At 33.1% G+C, this 21099-nt stretch overlaps 2 protein-coding genes and 1 pseudogene across 5 annotated transcripts; 2 read left to right on the top strand and 1 right to left on the bottom strand.

The window, feature by feature from the left end:
* Positions 1 to 666: 666 nt before the first annotated feature.
* Positions 667 to 1910, top strand: LOC129287816 (uncharacterized). 2 transcript variants are annotated; one of them, XM_054924063.1, is made up of 6 exons: positions 667 to 851; positions 926 to 1093; positions 1164 to 1269; positions 1345 to 1423; positions 1514 to 1609; positions 1682 to 1910. In XM_054924063.1, exons 3-6 carry the CDS (start codon positions 1193 to 1195, stop codon positions 1787 to 1789), a joined length of 360 nt encoding a protein of 119 aa, XP_054780038.1. In that variant the 5' UTR covers positions 667 to 851; positions 926 to 1093; positions 1164 to 1192; the 3' UTR covers positions 1790 to 1910. The 2 variants fall into 2 exon arrangements, with proteins under 2 accessions (XP_054780038.1, XP_054780039.1); XM_054924064.1 differs by having other exon boundaries at positions 926 to 1269.
* Positions 1911 to 9641: 7731 nt separating this feature from the next.
* LOC129288345 (disease resistance protein RUN1-like) lies at positions 9642 to 13431 on the top strand (annotated as a pseudogene).
* A 1004-nt stretch (positions 13432 to 14435) lies between these two features.
* LOC129287927 (rhodanese-like domain-containing protein 4A, chloroplastic) lies at positions 14436 to 18775 on the bottom strand. 3 transcript variants are annotated; one of them, XM_054924213.1, is made up of 5 exons: positions 18071 to 18775; positions 17265 to 17367; positions 16732 to 16974; positions 15820 to 15877; positions 14436 to 14816 (listed from the first exon to the last, which is right to left on the bottom strand). In XM_054924213.1, the coding sequence occupies exons 1-4, from the start codon at positions 18718 to 18720 to the stop codon at positions 15827 to 15829; spliced, it is 1047 nt and encodes a 348-aa protein (XP_054780188.1). In that variant the 5' UTR covers positions 18721 to 18775; the 3' UTR covers positions 14436 to 14816; positions 15820 to 15826. The 3 variants fall into 3 exon arrangements, with proteins under 3 accessions (XP_054780188.1, XP_054780187.1, XP_054780185.1); XM_054924212.1 differs by having other exon boundaries at positions 15816 to 15877; XM_054924210.1 differs by lacking the exons at positions 14436 to 14816; positions 15820 to 15877 and adding an exon at positions 15921 to 16226.
* Positions 18776 to 21099: the final 2324 nt, after the last annotated feature.

Consider the following 21099-nt stretch of genomic DNA (forward strand, 5'->3'; position numbering starts at 1 on the left):
TAGATGTGTTGGGGATTGGGATCAGGGGTGAGTATAAGAGATGTATTTGGACCACCTCAAAAATGCCATTCTTCAGGACTCGTGACTAGGGAGGATGTGATGTTAGCTCAATCAAGGCTGAGGCAAGGGCTGAGGCTGAGGCTACTCTTGAAGCTAGGCTACAAAAGATGAAGGAAGAAATGATGATGATGATGAGCTCATCAAGGAGCCAAGTGGCCCACAGACTCACTCCCCTACTTGTCATCCGAGTACTAAGGGAGCAATATCGTTCCACTTCCTTCAGAGAATGACCCTGCTCCAGAGGGTGAACTATGCTACTTGTATGTGGAGGATCTAGAAAGACGCTTAGTAGCACACGGTTACATTCATGAGGGGTCAAAATGCGACTTCCAGGAAGTTCAAGAAGATGTTGTCAAGGTCACTGTTGAAGAGGTAAAAATCGATAATGCTTCTGTCCCATTCCCCACTGATGAGATCAAGACAGTGAAATGCCAAGGCACTTTTTGCTTATGGCCAAAAAGACTTGTTGGGAAGCCTCAAGATCCGGTAACAAATTTTATTAATTAATTGTAATGATTTCCTTATTTTAGAATGTGTTACTAATTTTTTTTTATTTAACAAGAAACCCCATCGTCCATAAAGTGGGTCGAAAGCCACAATTGTTCGAGCTAAGTCTATGGGACCGATTTGTATTGATGGCATATGGTGGATCATTTCCACCTCAGAGTTTTAAAGTGAATCCTGATCTTGCTGGCTTAAAACAACTATGAAATCTTTGTTGAGAATGAGGACCTCCGTTGGATTCTCATTGATACTGACCTAACCATGGCGAACATCCAAATTGGGATGATGTAAGTGTCTTCTTGTACATTTAAATGAAATTAAACAATTCAGCTTTTCAAACTAACTTGTTTTCATTTTGTAGGTTTTTGCATCAATTGCTAGTTTCCTCGGGTAAAGACAAACAATACGAATTTCTTTGCCCACATTACACTAATGATAAAGAGACCACCAAAGAGGCAAAGGAGGCATATATGAACTAGAGGCTCAGTGAAGGCGAAAAGGAGTGTTATTTTTCCATATTTCTCAATCTGTAAGTAAATATATTTGAATTTATTCATAATGGTATCGAATATTTGCTTAAATGACTTTTTTTTTTGCAGTACACACTGGCAATTGATAGTGTTTTTCGATGAAGAGCAATTCTATAATCTTTTTATGCTCTTTGCATCGTAAACTCAATCCAGCAATGAAAAAATCTTGCGAGCAGTAAGTGTGCTTAAGGAGTCTTATAATAAAATTTTTTAGTGATTAAGTTACTAACTATGTCATGTTTAATGATAGGGCTATGAGGATTGGCCAGCAAGTCCGGTTGGGCAAGGCCCCACGTGATGTCAAGGATCCTACATGGATAACACCAAAGGTAACAAGTTATACATGTTTTTATTTTATGTAATTTTGATGATAGAGCCTTCTTTCAGTATAATTATGACAATGTTGTGTTATTCTATAGAGCCATCGGCAACCCCCTATTAATTTATACGGCTTTTATGTATTGAGACATGCATACAATATCATCACCGCTGGCTTGACTGAGTTCACTGAGGAGGTAAATGTAATTTTAGATATTATTTTTTTTTTCTAATTACTAATTTAATTCCCTTATCCCTAATCTTTTCAGATGTTCAATGATCCATCTCCATTTTCGGATTCAGAGATCTATCAAATAAGGCAACATTGGGGACTCTTCATGTTTGATTTTCATAATAATCATCCTTTGGAAGAGTGAACTATGTAGTTGTAAATATTAGTAAATATAGTTGTGTGTAGGATTACTTAGTTGACAATTTATGTTTTATGTGTTTGGAATTGTACACAATTTTAAATTCATTTGATTTGAACAATATATGATTGTTTGGCTGGCTCATTGTTATTTGGCTATTATATGTTTGATTAATGCAGGATATAAATTGCAGCCTATAATGGTTGGGGTAAATGAAAAAAATGGGAGTAATTTTTATTTAGAAAAACAAATAGCTACACCGGGTTATGGATATAAACGGTGTAGATATATCATCATCTACACCCGTTCCATGAATAATCGGTGTAGATAATAATATATCTACACGGTTAGATAATAATAACAATATAACTTGGTGTAGATATATAGGTTATCTACACTAGTTTAGGCAATGATCGGTGTAGATATATGATTATCTACACCTGTTATATCCAGAACCGGTGTAGATATCAACTTTTAAAAAAATTACATATTCATAATTAATGTTATCTACACCGAATTTACAACCGGTGTAGATATATCCGTTAACTACACCAATTAAATAACCGGTGTAGATAACTTCATGATATCTACACTAGTCTTATCTACACCGGTTACTCAACTAGAGTAGATAAGCTATTTTAATCAGTGTAGATTTATCTGTTTGTACTAGTGGATGCTTAAAGTCAAAGACATGAGAGCATAGAATCAAGCAATGAAAGCAGAAGCTTCAAACAAAAGCATTTCTCCTTTTTATCTTGACTTTGATTGGCTCACCTGTTCATGTTGATTGAGTCACTCACTATAGAAAAATAAGTAAACAAAAATCTTTATTCCACAGTGGTTGCAGTAAATATGGTCATGACAATCTAAAGACACAACATATAATGTGCTAGCTAGATTATAATTCAGCAATAGTGTTAAGAAACGTCATGAATATGCAATTATGTGTGCTCGCTGTACCAATACTTTAACTTAACAAATATACTACTTATAATACCAAAAACTAACAAACCAATATATGCCAAAACTTTCATGCCCTAGCCCTAAAACCCCGAAACCAATCTCCCCCTGCATTAAACTAGTTCTCAACTGTCTAATACCATGAGTCGAATATACACAACAAAGAACCAATAGTTCTTATAAATTTTAAGATTTTGCAAAAATCTTGAGAAGGACAAGCTTACCTTCCAATTAATGCTTTACATAAGAGAAAAGAGGCGAAAGGAAATGCTCACCTGAAAATCTCAAATTTGTTTTCCTTCCTCAAAAGCTTAAGAATATAGATATCCTAGCAAGACAAAAGGATGATGACTGCTTTTATACTCAAAGTTAGTAGGTACGAAAGAAAGGAACATCACCTCTTTAGGTGAAAACCATATAGACAAGCATAAAGAGACAGCAGCGCTGTCAAGAATGGAGGCCAGAAAATAGCGCTACCATGAAGCATGAGCAAAAATAGTGGCTAAGTTAGTGAGCGTGAGAGAGATGCATATAGCAACAATAGTAAAACGAAGCTCCAACTGAGTTTTGCCTAGGATCCCTAAGAGGTGGAGAAGAACAGTCATGAGGAGCCAAAGGTAAAAATGAAGGGATGTAAATGCCTATCCAAGTATCCATGTCGATTTAAATAAAATGCGACGTGGCCTCTTAAATTTTTTTTAATAAATTATGTTCTCAACTTTTCAAGTCACCTTTTCGAATAAGCGACATGAATTCGTAAAACCATGTTGTTTTTCATGAAATGTGACATGGATAAACTTTATTACCTCACCTTTTTTAAAAGCGATGTGAAATTAGCGTATTAAAAGCCATCTTTTGTAGTAGTAGTGTGCGTTGAACAACATTCTTTCCCCTCTTCCTTTTTTTGGGGTATTTGCTTCATCATATGTCTTAGCGTTATCCCTATTATTATCCATTCAAGTGCCTTTGGCTTTTTGAGATCTAGCTTGAGTTTATAGAATAAATGGAGTTTAGGTTCGAAAAGAAAGAAACAAAGAGCAAAGGAAGAGGCATATTTGAGGTAAACTATGCTTGTTTGTTCATTCACTAAATGAAGGTATGTATGTATGTATGTATGTATGTAACACAAGAACATGAAATCTTGACGAATACAAAATAGGAAAATACAATCTAAATTTAATAACAGATCACAATAAATGTAAATATGATAGGTCAACTTAACCATATGTAAAAAGTTATACATAAAACACAAATTAATCCTAATCAAATTGCATTTGATTACTTTGATAATATAAAGGGTTAGAGTATATTTTTACCCCTTTACTTTTCTTCAGAGTGTTGGACATGCTATATTAATAAGTAGGGCATTTTTATCCTTAAACCATTTTCTAGATGAGCAAAAATCCCCTCAGTTAATGGAGGAGGATTTTTCCTCCTCTAAAAAATGGTTTAAGAGAAAAAATATTTTACTTGTTACTATAGAGTATCCATTGCTCCAAGAAGAAAAGTATAGAAATAAAAATACACTTTAACCTAAAAGTAAATATTAGTTACTACTTTAATTTAAGCAATAATTATTTTTCTTTTGACAATGACCAAAATGGTATACACGCAATTAGAACTTCTTCTCTGTAATTTGCATAAGGGAAGTTGTAATTGCTTGTTCCATTTTAATCATTACTAGCAAAAAAGTAGTTGCAGAGGTGAAGTTGTAATTGCTTGTTCCATTTTGATTATTTTCAGAAAAAAAATAGTCATTACTTAAATTAAAGTAGTCATAGATATTTATAGCAATTGGACTTGCAATTAATAAGTTATAACTCTCAAAATTGCTCTCACAGTTCTCTAATCTCTACAATTGCTCACACAAAGCAGTCGACAGTAATAAGTTATAACTGTCACAAAGAAACAATAGATTACCTGCAATTAAAAAATATATATCTGATGCAAAGTGGAAAAAAAAATTAATGCATTTATATGTTGGAAGTTATTTGAACTCATTGTTACCTTTTACATTTGATCTTTTGCAGTTGGATTATTTGCCGCCGAGTCAACCCTTTCATTGCAATTTTTTGAAGAAAAAAGGAATATATTAGAATAATGCATCTCACCATTGGCTATATAACGGGTTTGACCAATAATTATGAGCCAAAAACCTTCCCTTCATTCTTCCCTCTTATTTCTATCTCTTCTTCTCCGATTGCGTGTCATTTCGAATTTAACCCCATAATTCCTTCAAACAATGGCGGCTTCATGTTCTAGTTCGTTATCCATAAAACAAAGATGGTTCTATGACGTGCTCTTAGGTTTCAGAGGTGCAGACACTCATAACAGCCATCTCTACCACGCTCTAACATAGGCCAGAATCTTTACTTTCATGGACGACATGCAGCTCGGAAGGGGATAAGAGATTGCACGATCGTTACTGCAAGCAATTGAAGAATCATGGATTGGGATCGTAGTTTTCTCTGAGAATTACGCTTCTTCTAGCTAGTGTCTGGAAGAACTGGTGAAAATAATGGAATATAGAAGAGTTTGCATCAGGGAGGGGGCAGATATGGTGAAGCAATGAGAGAACATGAGCAATGGCTAGGAAGGAGCAAGAATCAGGTGATTCATTAGAGGACGGTGCTCAGAGTAGATATTTTAGGCTTAGCTTCCATTTTTTGAACGATCGGTAATCTAAACTGGCTTCCATATTTTGCAGGGAATACAAAGCAGGAAAAAAAAAGAGACAGCATGCAATGCAAGTTTATTTAGGTTAAATAATTAATATAAATGTAAAATAATAAATCTATAATGAATTGCAGCTTTGCTGGTTAAAAAAAATTCCAGTAATTTGAACTATGAAAAAAATAATATACTCAAACTATTTGTTTTCAATTAAATTGAAACATTTTTTCTTAAACTATTTAGGCATAGAGCTCACAACTTCTCTTTTTTAATGTAGCCTGGGGTGTCACTAAATTAAAAGATTCTAGGCATTTCTAGAATTCATTGGTTAAAAGTAACCTATAACAAAGATTCGAGGAATTATGTGATAACTAAAACATTGATTTAGTCTTCTTCTTTTTTTTTTTTCCCTTGATTTTGTTCGTATTTTTTTTTAAATGAAATTCAATCGACAAGTTCATATTGAGAGTGTGGAAGCCGCTAGTAGAAGTCATTCTACCTTGCATCTTTTGGCAAGTCCAAATTAATGACCATCGTGAACTTTATAAAGTAGCTACTATTATGAAGGGAATAGACAAAACATTTGAAATTGATTTTGCTTTTTGCCAAAACAAACTCAAGTTGATGTTAAAACCCATTTTCAATAACCTCTTGCTACTGCATGTCGATAAACACAAATATTGTTCTCCCAATCTTATCCCCTTTATTGCTTGGGCGTTTGCATGTAACATACACAATAATCAACATACCAAAAACAAACATATTCTTGGGAGGGAGGGGGACTAGCCGTGGTCATTGGCTCTTGACTTTTTAAATTTTTTTATTATTATATAATCTTTATATACTTTCATGGTTTGGCCCCCTTCAAGATTTACAAAAATTTTGTAGCATATATGATTTTTAATCTTGGCCCTCTCATAATTCACTACTACTACAAAAAAAAAAAAATAAATGACGATTATTTTAGCTCATAAATGACGATTAATACGTGTCATTTATGTAGCTGACGTTTAAAATCTCCCAATAAATGACAGTTATATAACCATCATTTAAAATAAAATTTAACAGAAGGCTGAGCCATATGAAATAATAAATGACGGGTAAATTTACCCATCATTTATTGTGGCTTTAAATGATGGGTTCAAAATATATGATGGGTAAATATTGTCATATAAATGACGGTTTATTTAGATAACCGTCATTTATTATATGGTTTTTCTTAATGAGAGCTGTTTTTATACCAACCTCCTTACAAAAAAAAAATCAAAATAGCAGCAGACAGCCATTTCAAATTTGAATATCAATGAAATTTATTGTATTTAATTTCAAATTAATCAATGACCATCTCTTAACTAATCTATATCAAGTAAACAAATGTAATTATATAAAATAAAATATTTTTAAAAATAAACTACCTATTAAAAATATAAACATACTAGCTACTTATTCGAGGTAGTTCTATTAATCTTCTTTGTATGAGGTCCATACTTGAAAAATGTATTGACATCATTTTTTTAATTACCTCATTTATTTCCGCATTCTTGAATTTTCAATGTAAGAATCGTCATAATGCTACAATATATAAATGGTCTTCCAACTCAGATGCATTAACTTTATTTAAAAGATCACATCTTACACAAGGGCACACTATTCTTTTAGGGTCTTTTATATGCTTGAGAGCAAACCTTATAAACTCTTTCACGTCATTCAAATACTCTTTACTTAATGATTGGCAGATATCCATTCTTTATCCATAACTTTAATCTAAAAAAATCATTCAAGGAAATATGATCAGTGACTCATGAATATGGAGAGGAAAGGAATGATAGAAAAATTATCAAAAAAAAAATTGACTACTCTACATATAATATAGAGTAATTAATGAATCATGAGTTGTAATGCATAAGCATTCACATATTCCTTCAACCGTCGAAAAAAATTCAGTAGTATAACGGCATAGAAAAAGTATTTTCTAAGCTCAAATCCTCTTTTCAATCCTAGCATCTCACTTAACAAACTAATTTCAACCATATACAATCACAATAGCAACAAAATTCTCACAAAATAGCATTTTTAAATTAACTCTAATTATTATAAAATTATATCTAAAATTTGTTAAAAAATCATAGAAAAAAGAAAAACACCATAAACATCACTTTCAATCAATGTTTTCTGTCTCATTAATCATTCTAAGGTTACATATATCCTATATTAGCAATCCCAAGCCAAGAAAAAAAATCATTCTTTAGAAAATGTAAAAATCTTAATAAATAGCAATGATTTTTAGAAAAACCATGCCTTAGTTTCGGTCACCTAAATCAACTCCAATTGTAATGAAAATTGACATGCTAGTACATTTTAGTATGTGGTTTTGAACGATAAAACTACTCTGATCAAACAAAACACAGAATTTAAATTAAAAATTATTGAAATAAATTAGTCAAAATTTGTAGAAAAATACAATCATCATAAATATCCCATTTTGATCACTCATTTTCATCTTAACAATCATCCTAAGGCTAATTATATCATCTACTACCATTTTTAAGTCAATAACACATCAAACATTAACAATTTTTGACACCTCACAATACTAAAATGGGCAACAAATGAGTAGAAACTTAAACAAGAAAAATCAACTGGTAAAACAATCCATAACATTAAATAAATCAATCCCATAACCTAGAAATCTAAAGATATTGGAAGAAAATGAAAACCATAGAAATCACACACCGACGTACCTTGGAGAAAAAAGGATTGAAACCCAAAGATGAAGAAAACCAGACTATGTAGGTGGTGGTGCCTTCACGTCGAAGAGGACAACAATGGTCAGTGACAACAATGGAGAAAGATTGAGAGATTTCTATTAATTTCGTGTGCAAGTGGAGAAGAGAGGAGATGCGAAGACGAATAGGCAGGAATGAACAATGAACAACAAACTAACTAATAAAATAGAATAAATGACGGGTATTTTAATGGTATTTTAATGCCCATCATTTATTCCCAATATATGACAGGTGTTTAAAACACCCGTCATTTAAAGTTTAAATTTTTTTATTTTTTTAATTTCCAAAAAATGAAACGTTGGGCAATAATAAATGAGGGTATTTAAACACCCGTCATTTATTTTTAGACCTTTAAATGACGGGTGTTCTAAACACCCGTCACTTAAAATTAATTTTTTTTATTTTTTTAAAATTAAAAAATCAAAAGGTTTTTTACCTTTAAATGACGGGTGTTTTAAATACCCGTCATTTAAAGGTTTGAGAATAAATAATGGATGTTTAAACACCAATTATTTATTGCCAAACCGTCACCCGCCTCTCTCATACATGATGTATTTTTTTTTTTAACCATCATTTTTTATGGCATCTTATATTTAAATTTTTGTAGTAGTGATTAAAACTACAATTTGCCCATGATTCTTATTGAATGTTTAGGGAAGGGTTAGAGAAGCACAAAGACTGGTTGGTATGAGATTATAATTATGAAAGAGCATTACATGTATTTGTAGAGAGTGTAAGATTTAATATCAATTTCAATTTTTAAAAGTAGAAATATGATTAAAAAATTTCAATTTGAGCGAGAGCTAATCATAATTTCATTGATAATCACTCCCTCTAGCTAGCCTTAAATATAGGACCCTTTTATGTAATACGGTGTAATATTTATTAGTCATTAACAAATATACTTTCATTGCATTCATGTCAATGTGGGCAAGGAAAGAAATTCTACATATTATCGCACTTCTTTCCAGTAGAATTCATTTAAGCACCTATCATTTATGCTTAACTCTTGTATTATGAATTGACTGTCATTGATTTTTATTTCACGTTCCATATTTCAAAGTTTTATTATGAATCTATGAGACTTGTAGATATTCAATAGCTAAATTAGTCCATTTGTAAGGCCAAAAGGAAGTCCATTACCAGTCCTTAGCAGTCTACTGAAAAATTTTTTGCTTAACTAATGATCAATACTATTAGTCACATTTATTATTATTGCAAATGATGTTTCTGATAGATGCTCATATTTTATGGACATTAATTATTGACAGGAATGGTGAGCTAGTTAAGAAACTGTTGATCATGTTCTTGGAAGGTTAGATGAAAAACAATTATTTGTTCCTGATCACTCTGTGGGAGAAGAATCACAAGTTCATGAACTGAAAATTCAATGTCAGATAGAGAGATCACGAAATGTTTTTATATTTGGCCTCTGGGGAATGGGAGGAAGTGGTAAAACAACTCTCTCCAAAGTCGTTTACAATGAAATTGGTCATTACTTTGAAGGGAAAAATTTCCTCTCAAATATTAGAGAAGTTTCAAAGCAACATAATGGCCTAGTTTATTTACAACAACAACTCATTGCTGACATCATCAAGTCAAGTATTATGAAGTTACCAAACAGTGAAAGAGCAAAATTTTTAATACAGGAGAGACTCCCTCGTAGAAAGTCACTTATTGTATTGGATGACGTGGATAGTTTGAGCCAACTAATGGCATTATGTGGAAGTCGTGAACGGTTTTGCCCAGGGAGTGTAATAATCATTACCACTAGAGATGTGCATCTTCTTAAAGACCTCAAAGCTGACCAAGTATATAGAATGAAGGAAATGAATGAAAGTGAATCTCTTGAGCTTTTGAGTTGGCATGCCTTTAAACAACCAGCTCCTCCTGAAAATTTCATGGAACTTTCTAGAAATTTAGTTGTTTACAGTGGAGGACTTCCATTAGCTCTGGAAGTCCTTGGTTGTCATTTGTTTGAGAGAACAATTGAAGAATGGGAGTATGTGCTGTTCAAACTAAAATCCATTCCCAACGATGAGATACAAAGAAAGTTGAGAATAAGCTTTGATGGGTTAAAGGATTATATGGAACAGGACATATTCCCTGACATGTGTTTCTTCTTTATCAATAAGGACAGAGAATATGTCACACAAATATTAAATGGTTGTGGATTTCATGCAAAAATTGGGATACAAATACTTATAGAGCGGAGCCCCATAAGTGTTAGTAGGGATAACAAGCTTGAAATGCATGATTTAATACGGGATATGGGAAGAGAAATCATCCATGGAAGTCCACCAAAGTACCTTGAGGAACGCGGCAGATTATGCTTTCATGAAGAAGTGCTTCATGTGTTAACAGAACAAACTGTAGTAATTTTCTATGCAACTGTTTTGTTTGGCAAGTTCTAAAGTCAAGGGATGATTTTTTTCAATTTGGTGTAGTCTTCAAAGTAAGAAGTGTTGAAAATAGTTTGATAAACTGATCAGGGTTCAGGATGATGTTTCAACATTTTCTCAGTAGCTTTTGCTTTATGATTAAGTACCTTTCATAAACAATCAGCTAATATAATTGAGAAATTTTGATTCTTTCATGAATGATTCATGATTCATTCTTTCATGAATGGTAGATTTCGATTACCTTTTGGTTAAGGAACGTTCTGTTCAGAAATTTGTGTATAAAAGAATGCTTTCGGAAACTCACTTCAGCATAACAGTTTTTTGTGCAAATATACAACTCAATTCATTTCTCTAATTCAAAACTTCATTCTAGAAGGAGAGGGTTTCACTATTTCTTGTGTATTCCTCTCTTGGATGTTTTGGATAACTCCTACAAACAACTTCTTCTTAACCTTGCAGCATCAATAGAGGACAAATCCTGATTAAAGTACAGTATGGTTTGTACGCATTTGAAAGCCCTCTTCAATCTTCGTTGATCATTTGTCCATTTTGTGTACTTCATTACCATGCATTAAACCAAAAGAAAAGCATGTGCTTATCAAACAAGTTTGAGGCATATGCTTTTTCCTTCCCTCATTTTTCTTCTCCTATGTACTTGCAGGCAACAAAAGCTATTGAGGGCATAGCTCTGAAATTGCCAAGAACTGATAGCAAGACTTTGATTGAAGCCAAGGCATTTAAGGTGATGAAGAGACTCAGATTACTTCAACTAGATTATGTAAATCTTAATGGCGATTATAAGTATATTTCCAAAAACCTGAGGTGGCTTTTTTGGCATGGATTTCCATAAAAATGCACACCAGACAACTTTCATCAGGAAAATTTAGTTGGTAATGACCTCAAATACACCAGCCTCAAACTAGTTTGGAAGAAGCCCCCGGTGTATTATTGTGTGTGATTTTCTATGTTTTAAAGCAGTACATTATCGATGATAAAATTGTTGCCATATATTTTGTTTAATTTATCATATGAAACTTCATATTTTGCAGTTTCTGCGGTGGTTGAAAACACTCACTCTTAGCCATTCCTCCTTCTTAAGACAAACTCCTGATTTCAAGAAACTGCCAAACCTTGAAAAACTGATACTAAAAGATTGTCCAAGCTTGATTTCAGTTCACCAGAGCATTGGAGATCTAAAAAATCTTCTCCTGGTAAGTCTAAAGGACTGCAAGTGCCTTAGAGATCTCCCTAGAAGTATCTACAAGTTGAAATCTTTGAAAACTCTCATTCTTTCTAATTGTTCAATGATTGATCATTTAGAAGAAGATTTTGAGCAGATGGAATCCTTGACTACTCTAATGGCAGATAAAACTGCCATAACACAAATACCCAGGTCATTAGTAAGTTTGGAAGGGCTTAAGCATGGAAATGTATCCTTGTGTGGGTATGGAGAGCACAAGATATATTTCCTTCTCTCATATGGTCTTGGATGTCACCCACCAATATTCCCCAGTCCCGTAGTGAAGCATTTTTGCAGGGAATATCATCTCTGGTTTTCTCAGCTGTACAGAATGGTAGCTTCCACGGCCTATCTCCAGTTCTGGGCAATCTTGCGAGGCTTCGAGGTATGTGGGAGGAATGCAGACTAAAGTTTCAATTCAGTGGAAAAATGGCTAGACTTTTGGACGCCTTGTATGAGACAGCAAATTTTATGGAATTGGAATCAACTTCAGATACACCACAATTCTCACATATGGAAGCTTCTGCATCATCTGAGGGCCATGACCAAGTTCACATTGAAAGAGCAACAGATTCCTACAATTCTCTTTTAATTCAAATGGGATTGTGCGACAAATCAGACTTATTGAAAGAGAAAATTTTGCAGGTTTGTCCCTGTCTTTTCTCTACCCCATCATGTTTGAAAATGAGTTTTCTTTAGGACCCCATCATGGATGAAAAAGCTAGAGTTTTGTGATAAGTACTCCACATATGCACTGCTGCTTCTGGAGCGGCAAGTCTTATTAGTATGTTTCTTAAAAAAAAAAAAATGTAAATGACAATTAGCTCTCAAAAGATTGGATTAATAATAGTTAGATCTGATAAGTTTTTTTTCTAAAAAAATAAGTTAAAAATACGCATTTAGACAATTATAAATATAAAAGTTTTAATTATAAATGGGACATTTAAATGTAATTGTTATATTGTAAATGAGATTTTTGTTTGCAACGGTTTGAATTGACATTTTGCAACTCATATTTTTAAAACTTTTATCAGGAGCCTAATTATCATTATTTCAATCTTTTGGAATCAGTAATTGTCATTCTTCCTTCTTAAAATGAAGGACAGTTTTTTTTTTTTTTTTTGGTGTTATAAGTGGTTAAATACAAGTTCGTCATTCAAATGTTGATGCTATATATTGGGAAGGAATAATGGAAGGTGGGATGATTCTCACTTACCAGGCGATGAGTATCCTGATTGGTTCATTTACAAGGGCGAAGGACGCTCAGTACTTTTCAAGGCACCTCAGGTTATGGGTTGCTGCTTAAAAGCAGTGGTTCTCAACATTGTGTTTGTTTCATGCATTGGTGAGACGACTCAATTTCTCATAAATGTTCTGATCATTAACTACACGAAGGCTACTGTTCAACATCACAATGGAGACTCAACAACTTTCCATGAAGATGCAGAATGGCAAAGTATCATTTCAAGTATTCAACCTCATGATCTCGTGGAGCTTGTTTTATGCATTGGGTCTCAATTTACTGTGAAGAAGTTTGCAGCATACCTGGCCTATGACGGTTCTAAGCGTCGCAGGTTACTGAATTAGTTGTTGGGAAAACTGATTTCGGTTTGTAATAAAAGCATCAGCACTTCTGATTTAGTTGCAACTCTCAAAAAGGTAAAACGACAATTATGGACCTTTTTAAGAAGGACCCCAAAATTTAAACATGCCAATTAAGAATCAAAGTCTTTCGTTGATATAAGATATAAAGATAATGTATGGACCATGTTGCCCTTGCTGATTTAAACGATGGAAGCTAAGGAAGAGCTTTATATATAAATTGAAGATCGTGGAAACTCCATTGGGGGAAATTTTATTTATGCATGATCATAAAAATCTTAGCTGGAAGAGTTTTCAATTAAGCACTTTTGACATATTGATTCTTGACTTTCAATAGTGAGACTCTACATGCATGATAGAAATCATAGAAGCTCAACTGGTACACATTTCAACCATATTTTTTCAACCCAGCAAGGGAAATTTGGTTCATAGAACTTCCCTAATCAATAAAGGACCTTGGCTTTTAATTGGCATTTTCAGGTTTTAGGGTCTTTAACTCTCATTATCTTGTCAAAATTGACCCCAACTGTCATTTTCCCTTTTAAAATCTGTCTTGATATGTCGGACAATGTTGTGTATTTGTGTCTAAAGATTGTTGAATGGGTGCATTGGGCTTCCAAAGATTGTTGTTTTTAAGATATCCTTTGATAAGAGCTTTCCATTCCTACAATGTTATCTGAAGATAAACTCTCTTCATACGATGTGCATGCTAAGTCCATATTTTTTAATTTTCAGAGAAACCAATTTGAAGTCTTTCTTTTCACCAATACATGGATAATAGAAACAAAGTGTAAGAAGGAAGTCATTCTTTAAGAAAAATCAGCTTTCTAAAACTGCATGTGATAATCCATAAAACTCAAGAAACACGTTTCTGAGCAAGACTTGTCATCTTCAAAACATATTTTCCAGAAACCACAGGGGAATAGATACCTTGCTCGCACCACAAATTCCTAATATATTTCAATTTAAATGTAATTTCTCATGCTGGCTTATTAAACAGCTTCATAGAATAACAATCACAAATGAGAGTCCGATTGATTCTGTGGGTACAGTGTGAGGACAAAGGATCTCATGCAGTACATTCATTAAGATACAAAGAATTTTGATTGCTGTCGGGGAACAAAAAAAAGACAACTAATTCCCTAAGCTCAATCATAACTGAGAACATAGTTTTCACTATCTCTGAAATTCAACAAGCATACAAAGAAAATACAATTGTGGAGATAAGAAATTCAACTACTCGATTTCTGCTTATAAAACTCATTTCTGCCTAAAGATGCCAGTTGAGAATGTCATAGTTAACCAGATCACTGTTGAAGCTCTGATGGATGAAAGAATCAGGTAGCTGATGGCTTCATTTCTGGGGGACCCTGTCAAGAAGATAAAAGAATAATGATAGCATCTTTATTTAGTAATACAAAGAAACCGAAATTTATATTCAAAGATTATAATGAAACAAGTAAAATTCCATTTGGCCCTCCCAGGATAGCTAACTTCAAGGACTTCTTGTTTGACTCCACTACTCCTAAAGGTTGACTTTATTTTAATATTTGTTCTACAAAAATTTGCATAGAACTCTGAAGGGAAAAAATTAAAACAAACATATCAAACCCAGGAATGGCTAATATGTAAAAGGATTACGACGAGGGAATGCCTGACCCCAAGCCACCCATCAACAATCTGACAGCTGACAACTGACAAACATGGAAAGATACAAATAGATACGCATAGGGTTGGTTTTTTGATCGATCACAAAGGCAGCCATAGGTTTTATCAAATTACTGCTGTTCTATTTGTTTCTTTCGTTCAAACATAAATGTAGATCACAGTATGAGTTTATGTACATTAATCAAAGAGTATCCCAATATCCTTCAGCAGGTAAAATAAAACATTGAAGTAAAAGTCTCACTACTCATCATAATCCTTCTTGGTAAATTATTCTCTTTATTCTATGATGTCTCTGCTCATGAAATGTTATGCGTGCAAGGTTTAGTTGTTGTATGCATTGGTGTGTCCAAGCCAGCCAAAGTATTCCACCTCAATAGTTTAGGGCTGGTGTGTCTTCCAAAATGATAGATGGCACACCTATTTCTTTAGTGTAACTGAATTTTGTACTATTTTAACTTTACAGAAGAAATTCAGATTGGTTTTGTTCGTAAATAGTGAGGACTTAGGATCACATGCAATAAATCCATTATTACAAGACTAATTTTCATTGCCAGGAAAGAAAAGGTGACAAATAATTCTGTAGCTCATTCCTAACTGAAAACACTGCTTCAATTATTCCAGAAATTTAACATACATAAAACAGAAGATATCATAGTCAAGTTAAAACAATCAAATATTAGGCAAGAATGGGAATCATATACCAACAATGTTGCTATTGCGGCTTTGATGGCGTTGGGGAGGATGGTGGCTTCATATCTGGGTACTGTCAAGAACATAAAAACAATCATGAAAAAGTCCCTATTTAGTTGTGGGATTGAAGCATGAAATTCTGGAGATTAAATAAAACTATTCATAGGCCTTCACGTAACTACTTGAGTTTGTGAGTCTAATGGGACTTTCACTAAAAATGTAAGAGATATAATAAAATTATTCAAGAACATTTACTTAGCAGTTCAATCTTTTTAATGCAAATGGTCCTTGACATGATATGATGCAAGAAAAGAAGTGCATACATTATCCATAAACAAAGAGGGTTGGTGTCTTTGCGTAGTTATAATATTACCACAAACAGAGGTAGAATGGTCATTCTTACCCACGCCATCATTGAGTACCTAAATCATAGGGCAATTTATTAGAGACCTTTGCTTCTCAATAGGCCTCACCATTAGATGGATCTTGAGACTTTCAGATTGTTCTAATCAATAAAGTAATATTACATACATTATATTATGAATGAGAGAGATAGAGAGAGATTAACATTTTGAAAGGGAGTGCTTTCCAGAGAATCACCCTAATATTATATACCATGTCATCCTAAACTATTTTTCTCCCTATTTCTTAAACAGTGTGATTTAGAACACCAGTAAAGTAACATGCCACGGTATACAAGTGTGAGCCCAACTATGGTCCTATTGAAATGCTAACTTTCGTGCTCCCACATATTTGCTCATTGATTACAATGAGGAAGGAGTTGAGCCTTTCACCAATGAACAAACAGAATATTATTAAATCTTACAAGGACATGCTTTTTGTTTCTTGCTAAAATATCCAAAAATGATTGACAGTACTTAAATGAATGGTAACTGGGGAGAAAAAATATAGTTTCAGTGAACGTACATTCGGGTAGGGAGAGGAGGAAGCTTTAGAATCAATTTTAACATCTGGAAAGGATTCTGCTGACTTTCTCACCCGTCCACTGTCCAACTTTTGATCTACAGATTTGGGGACATCTGGCAATATAGTGTTGCCGTTATCTTTATTTTGCTGAATGGCCCCATTGGCACCAAGTTGTTCTGAAGCATTTTTCTTTTTCCTTGGGTAAATATGCACAGAAGGAGGTAAAAGGTTATCCTGTATTTCCTGCAAATATAGAGGCATAAAATTCATTCCTCTAAACCATCCTTCCAACAGACTTTCCACAACCTGAAACCTTGATTCTAAGGTAATAATCAAATCAAAGGGTGGGAACTGAATTATCATAACTTAATAATGAATCCCCAATTTAGGATTTTTCGAATTCAACAGAGTATTAAATAGATGCCAAAGTAAAGGTTGAAGAATTTGATTATTTGCCAACATATATCAAATTTCTTATAAATTTTCCGTGGTAAAGAACATCAGCCAGAATTGGGCCAAAAGAAAACACATACCATCCACCCTTGCTCGCCTCTAACTCCACCTCTAATTGCATAGGCCTCCTTGAAACCATTCTTAAATAGCAACTCAGCTACTCGCATGGATTTACCATCAAAACTACCTTACACACAAAAAACGAAGCAGCTAGTGAACTTTGTAATTGTGTATAGCATTTAGTAAAAGAAAATGAAATTCTGTTCGTCTACAATGCAATTTCTATCCACCTTATGACAGACTTATTTATATAAACTAAATATTTCAATCTTCTGTAAAAATCATGAAGTGAAGAAGTCAACAGTGTAATCAGATGATGAAATATGACACATCAAATTAAGACATTTTGTAGGTCAAAATAAATTAGCTTGCCTCACAAACAAGAAAAAACTGCGCAGAGAAGGCCCCTAGGCTCTTTACATGTCACAGGACCAAAGATTGAAGCAATTATCCAATCAGTCCTTTGCAAGAGCAAAAAACTGAAAATGCATCACGTACATTCTTCCACGTCCCATAATATGATTATTTGTCCGATAGTTTAAAATTTTAACGGTCAAATAAATTATGCATATCAAATTTCTAACATAATTTTTTACTTGACCTTCATAGAGGTCCAAAAGTAAAACCGTCAGAAACAACTCTGCATTTGCCCAATTAAACAATTTGATCAGACAATTTTTTTTATTATGGCACAAACTATAATTTTCATTTTGCCCTTTTGGTTTCCAAAAATCTGTCTTTTAAACCTAAAGAACACAAGATTCAGAATCTTTTTTCACCATAGGAGAATATATTGCTTTGAAATTCTATATTTTGTTTCGCTTACTTCTCCAGAATACAAAGGACTGTATTTGGCGCATCGTTGAAGCTTTCCAATACCTTCTTGATAAACCCCTCTTCGTCTCCTTCTGAAAACTCAACCTGCACTACTTCCTTATTCAAAATTTTCAAATTGGGAGATCTCAGGAACTTCAAATTCTTTCCATCTCTTATGTCCAAGAGCTGAGAATTAGGGTCATCTCGGAGCTTCCGGTATGCATCTATGGCAGATATGAACTTGTATTTTCTGAAATACTCTTGAGTCAGAGGTATAACAACGAGCCAAATGAAAGTACACCCAGCAACGAAAAAAGGGTATCTGTTGAAAAAGTTATCAATCGAAACTACAATCGATTCCAGGCTGATTTTTCCCAATGCTGGCTCGGCCACAGATTCAGAGGCAAGGCACGGAAAAGTAGCTAAGAGGTCAATTAAAGCGAAAGAGAAGCAGTTGGCTAAATTTTGAAGAGAACTCTGAGAATGGGTTTGGAGCGAAATAGGAATGTTCTTAGTGGGATATGAACGTTGGAATGAAGTATCAGGTGGTTTGGGGTTTGAGAGAAGATTGAAGGGTTTGAATTCAGACGGATTTTTCTGGGTTTTGGAGTGCTTTTTGGAGAGTGGAAAAGAAGGGAGAAGTATAGAAAGCGAATCCATGAAGATGTGAGAAATGAAGAGAGCGACAGAGAAAGGATAAAGAAATCACTCTTTCACCCGTGCCGTTTAATCCAGAAGGAACCATTTTGTAGTGCTGTTAACCGTTGTTGTCGTCCGAGGACCGAGTATCATATTGTCTTCAATTATTTTTTTACATTTTTGTTACAGGCATGAATCCATTATCAACTGATTTGAGAATTCGACCTAAAAGTAATTTGATATTAGAAATATTTTCAGATGATTTATTATTTATTATTATATAAAAATAAACACTTTTTCTATTTTTTTTTTGGGGTAGAAACATTTTTCATATTTTATTTGAACAAAATTTCATTTTAATCCCTTCTTAATAATAGTTTTTGTTTAATTCATCCCTCAGATATTATGATTTTCAAAATAATCTATTATCAATTAGATTAATTTACAATTTGGTCGCTATATTTTTCATGCTATAACCTGAATCACAAACACTTGAAAATCCAGCAAGAAATCCCAAATTTCAGAAAACAAACAAGCAATATATATATATATATATATATATTATATATATATACATATTTGCCATCAAACAAGCAAGCGAAAAATTTATTCAGATGAAACCAAAGTAAAAAATATATCATATCATGAAAATGTAATTCATTGATTGTTATGAATATTAAAAGGATAGCGAAACTCCGTCTTCATATTCTTCCATGAAACTCTCCCAATCATGAGAGTTAATTACTCTTTATTTGCCTCTATCATTTGTGTAACCTTTTATGTGTAAGATTATGCCTATAAATAGGGCATATAATTTGTATTGAAGGACACAATAATCTATAAGAAATTATCTCATTTTCTTGTCTCTACTTCTTTTCCCAATATCTTTATTTTTTAGTTACTTAATTTTATAACACATTATCAACACGAGAACTCTGGTAATCTATAAAAAAAATGATGAATCTCGTCCAACAAGTTCTACCCCATTTCCAAAAGTGAATGTAGTGCCAAATGAATCAGCTCGAGCTCAGGATTTTGGCTATGGTCATGGCCATAGTCGTGGACGTGGACATGGCCATGGTAGTACATCTTTTCACCAAAAGTAGATAAATAATGAAGAGAAAATGAGAAAGAAACAAGTGGGGATGATGATGACAACGACGATGACGACAATAATATAGAAAATTTGTATTAACATTGTGGTTGTAAAGGTCATTTGGTCACGTACTTTTCGTACTTCAAAACATTTGACTAATCTTTACTAAGATTCGCTTAAAAGTAAAAGTAAAAACAAAAAGGTGAAGATAAAGACACATTTTATTTCTGAAGAAGGCGATTTTGATTATGGCGACATGAACGTTATCTATTTGAATGTTGTTGATTTCTTTGCCAATCCTAAAGGAAGAATTGATCACCTAATTGGGGATGAAAATGTCCAGAGGTAAATTTTTTAAATCTTGATATTGTTAAATTTTATAGTTAAGTATCATTTTAATTTTGTTGCATTGGAATAAAGAATTTACTTATAATGTTATTTTTTTTAGAGAATTTACTTATGATGTTTTTTTCAATGAATAAAGTTTTCTTGTGCCATGTTTTAATTATATATTTTTATGTTTTTTTAATGAAGAATGAGTATTCATTTGATTGGTACTAACGACAATAATAGAAATATGTGTCTCGTTGATAGTGCAACAACTCATACAAAATTTAAAAATAGAAAATATTTTTCTCCTTTGGTAATGTAAGAAGTTAATGTTTAAACTATACCCAAAAGTATAAAGATGATGGATGGCTTTGGTAGAGCTAATATATTATTGTTTGGAGGAACAAAATTACACATTGATCGTGCATTTTATTCTACTAAGTCCAAAAAAATTATTAAGTTTCAAGGATATCCACAGAAATGGATACCATATTGAGAAATAAATGAAGAAAATATAGAATATATTAATATCACAAATTTAATTTTTGGTAAAAAATGGACACTAGAAAAATTACCTGCCTTTTACATTAGCTTGTATTATACATTTATAAATACAATTGAAACACATGCTATTGTAAACTAGAAGTTTACAAATGGTAATAAACTCAATATTTGACATAATCAGCTAGGCCATGCCAGGTCAATTATAATGCAAAAGATAATTGAAAAATCATATAGACATTCATTGAAAGGTCAACATATTCCACAATTCTATAATTTCTCATGTGCTACATGTTTTAAAGGAAAGTTAGTTATTTGATCATCACCAGCAAAAATAGAAAATGATTCTTTCATATTTCTAGAACGCATACAAGGTAATATTTGTGGACCTATACACCCATCATGCAAACCATTTAAGTACTTTATGGTTTTAATTGATGCATCGACAAAATAATTGCGTGTTTGCTTATTAT

The sequence above is a fragment of the Prosopis cineraria genome, unplaced genomic scaffold (assembly GCF_029017545.1).
Source record: "Prosopis cineraria cultivar Desert tree isolate PC_DT_omini unplaced genomic scaffold, ASM2901754v1 PC12, whole genome shotgun sequence".
Lineage (NCBI taxonomy): Eukaryota > Viridiplantae > Streptophyta > Magnoliopsida > Fabales > Fabaceae > Prosopis > Prosopis cineraria.

Bases quoted from the DNA above. Each gene is read 5' to 3' on its own strand.
- LOC129287927 (XM_054924210.1), bottom strand. From the start codon at position 18,720: ATGGATTCGCTTTCTATACTTCTCCCTTCTTTTCCACTCTCCAAAAAG. The intron at 16,975-17,264 runs GTATGTGTTTTC...CTATATTTGCAG, and splicing joins GAGGCGAGCAAGGGTGGATG to GAAATACAGGATAACCTTTT. The intron at 16,227-16,731 runs GTACGTTCACTG...CCTATGATTTAG, and splicing joins CCTCCTCTCCCTACCCGAAT to GTACTCAATGATGGCGTGGG.
- LOC129287816 (XM_054924064.1), top strand. From the start codon at position 1,193: ATGAAGAGCAATTCTATAATCTTTTTATGCTCTTTGCATCGTAAACTC. The intron at 1,270-1,344 runs GTAAGTGTGCTT...GTTTAATGATAG, and splicing joins ATGAAAAAATCTTGCGAGCA to GGCTATGAGGATTGGCCAGC. The intron at 1,424-1,513 runs GTAACAAGTTAT...GTTATTCTATAG, and splicing joins CTACATGGATAACACCAAAG to AGCCATCGGCAACCCCCTAT.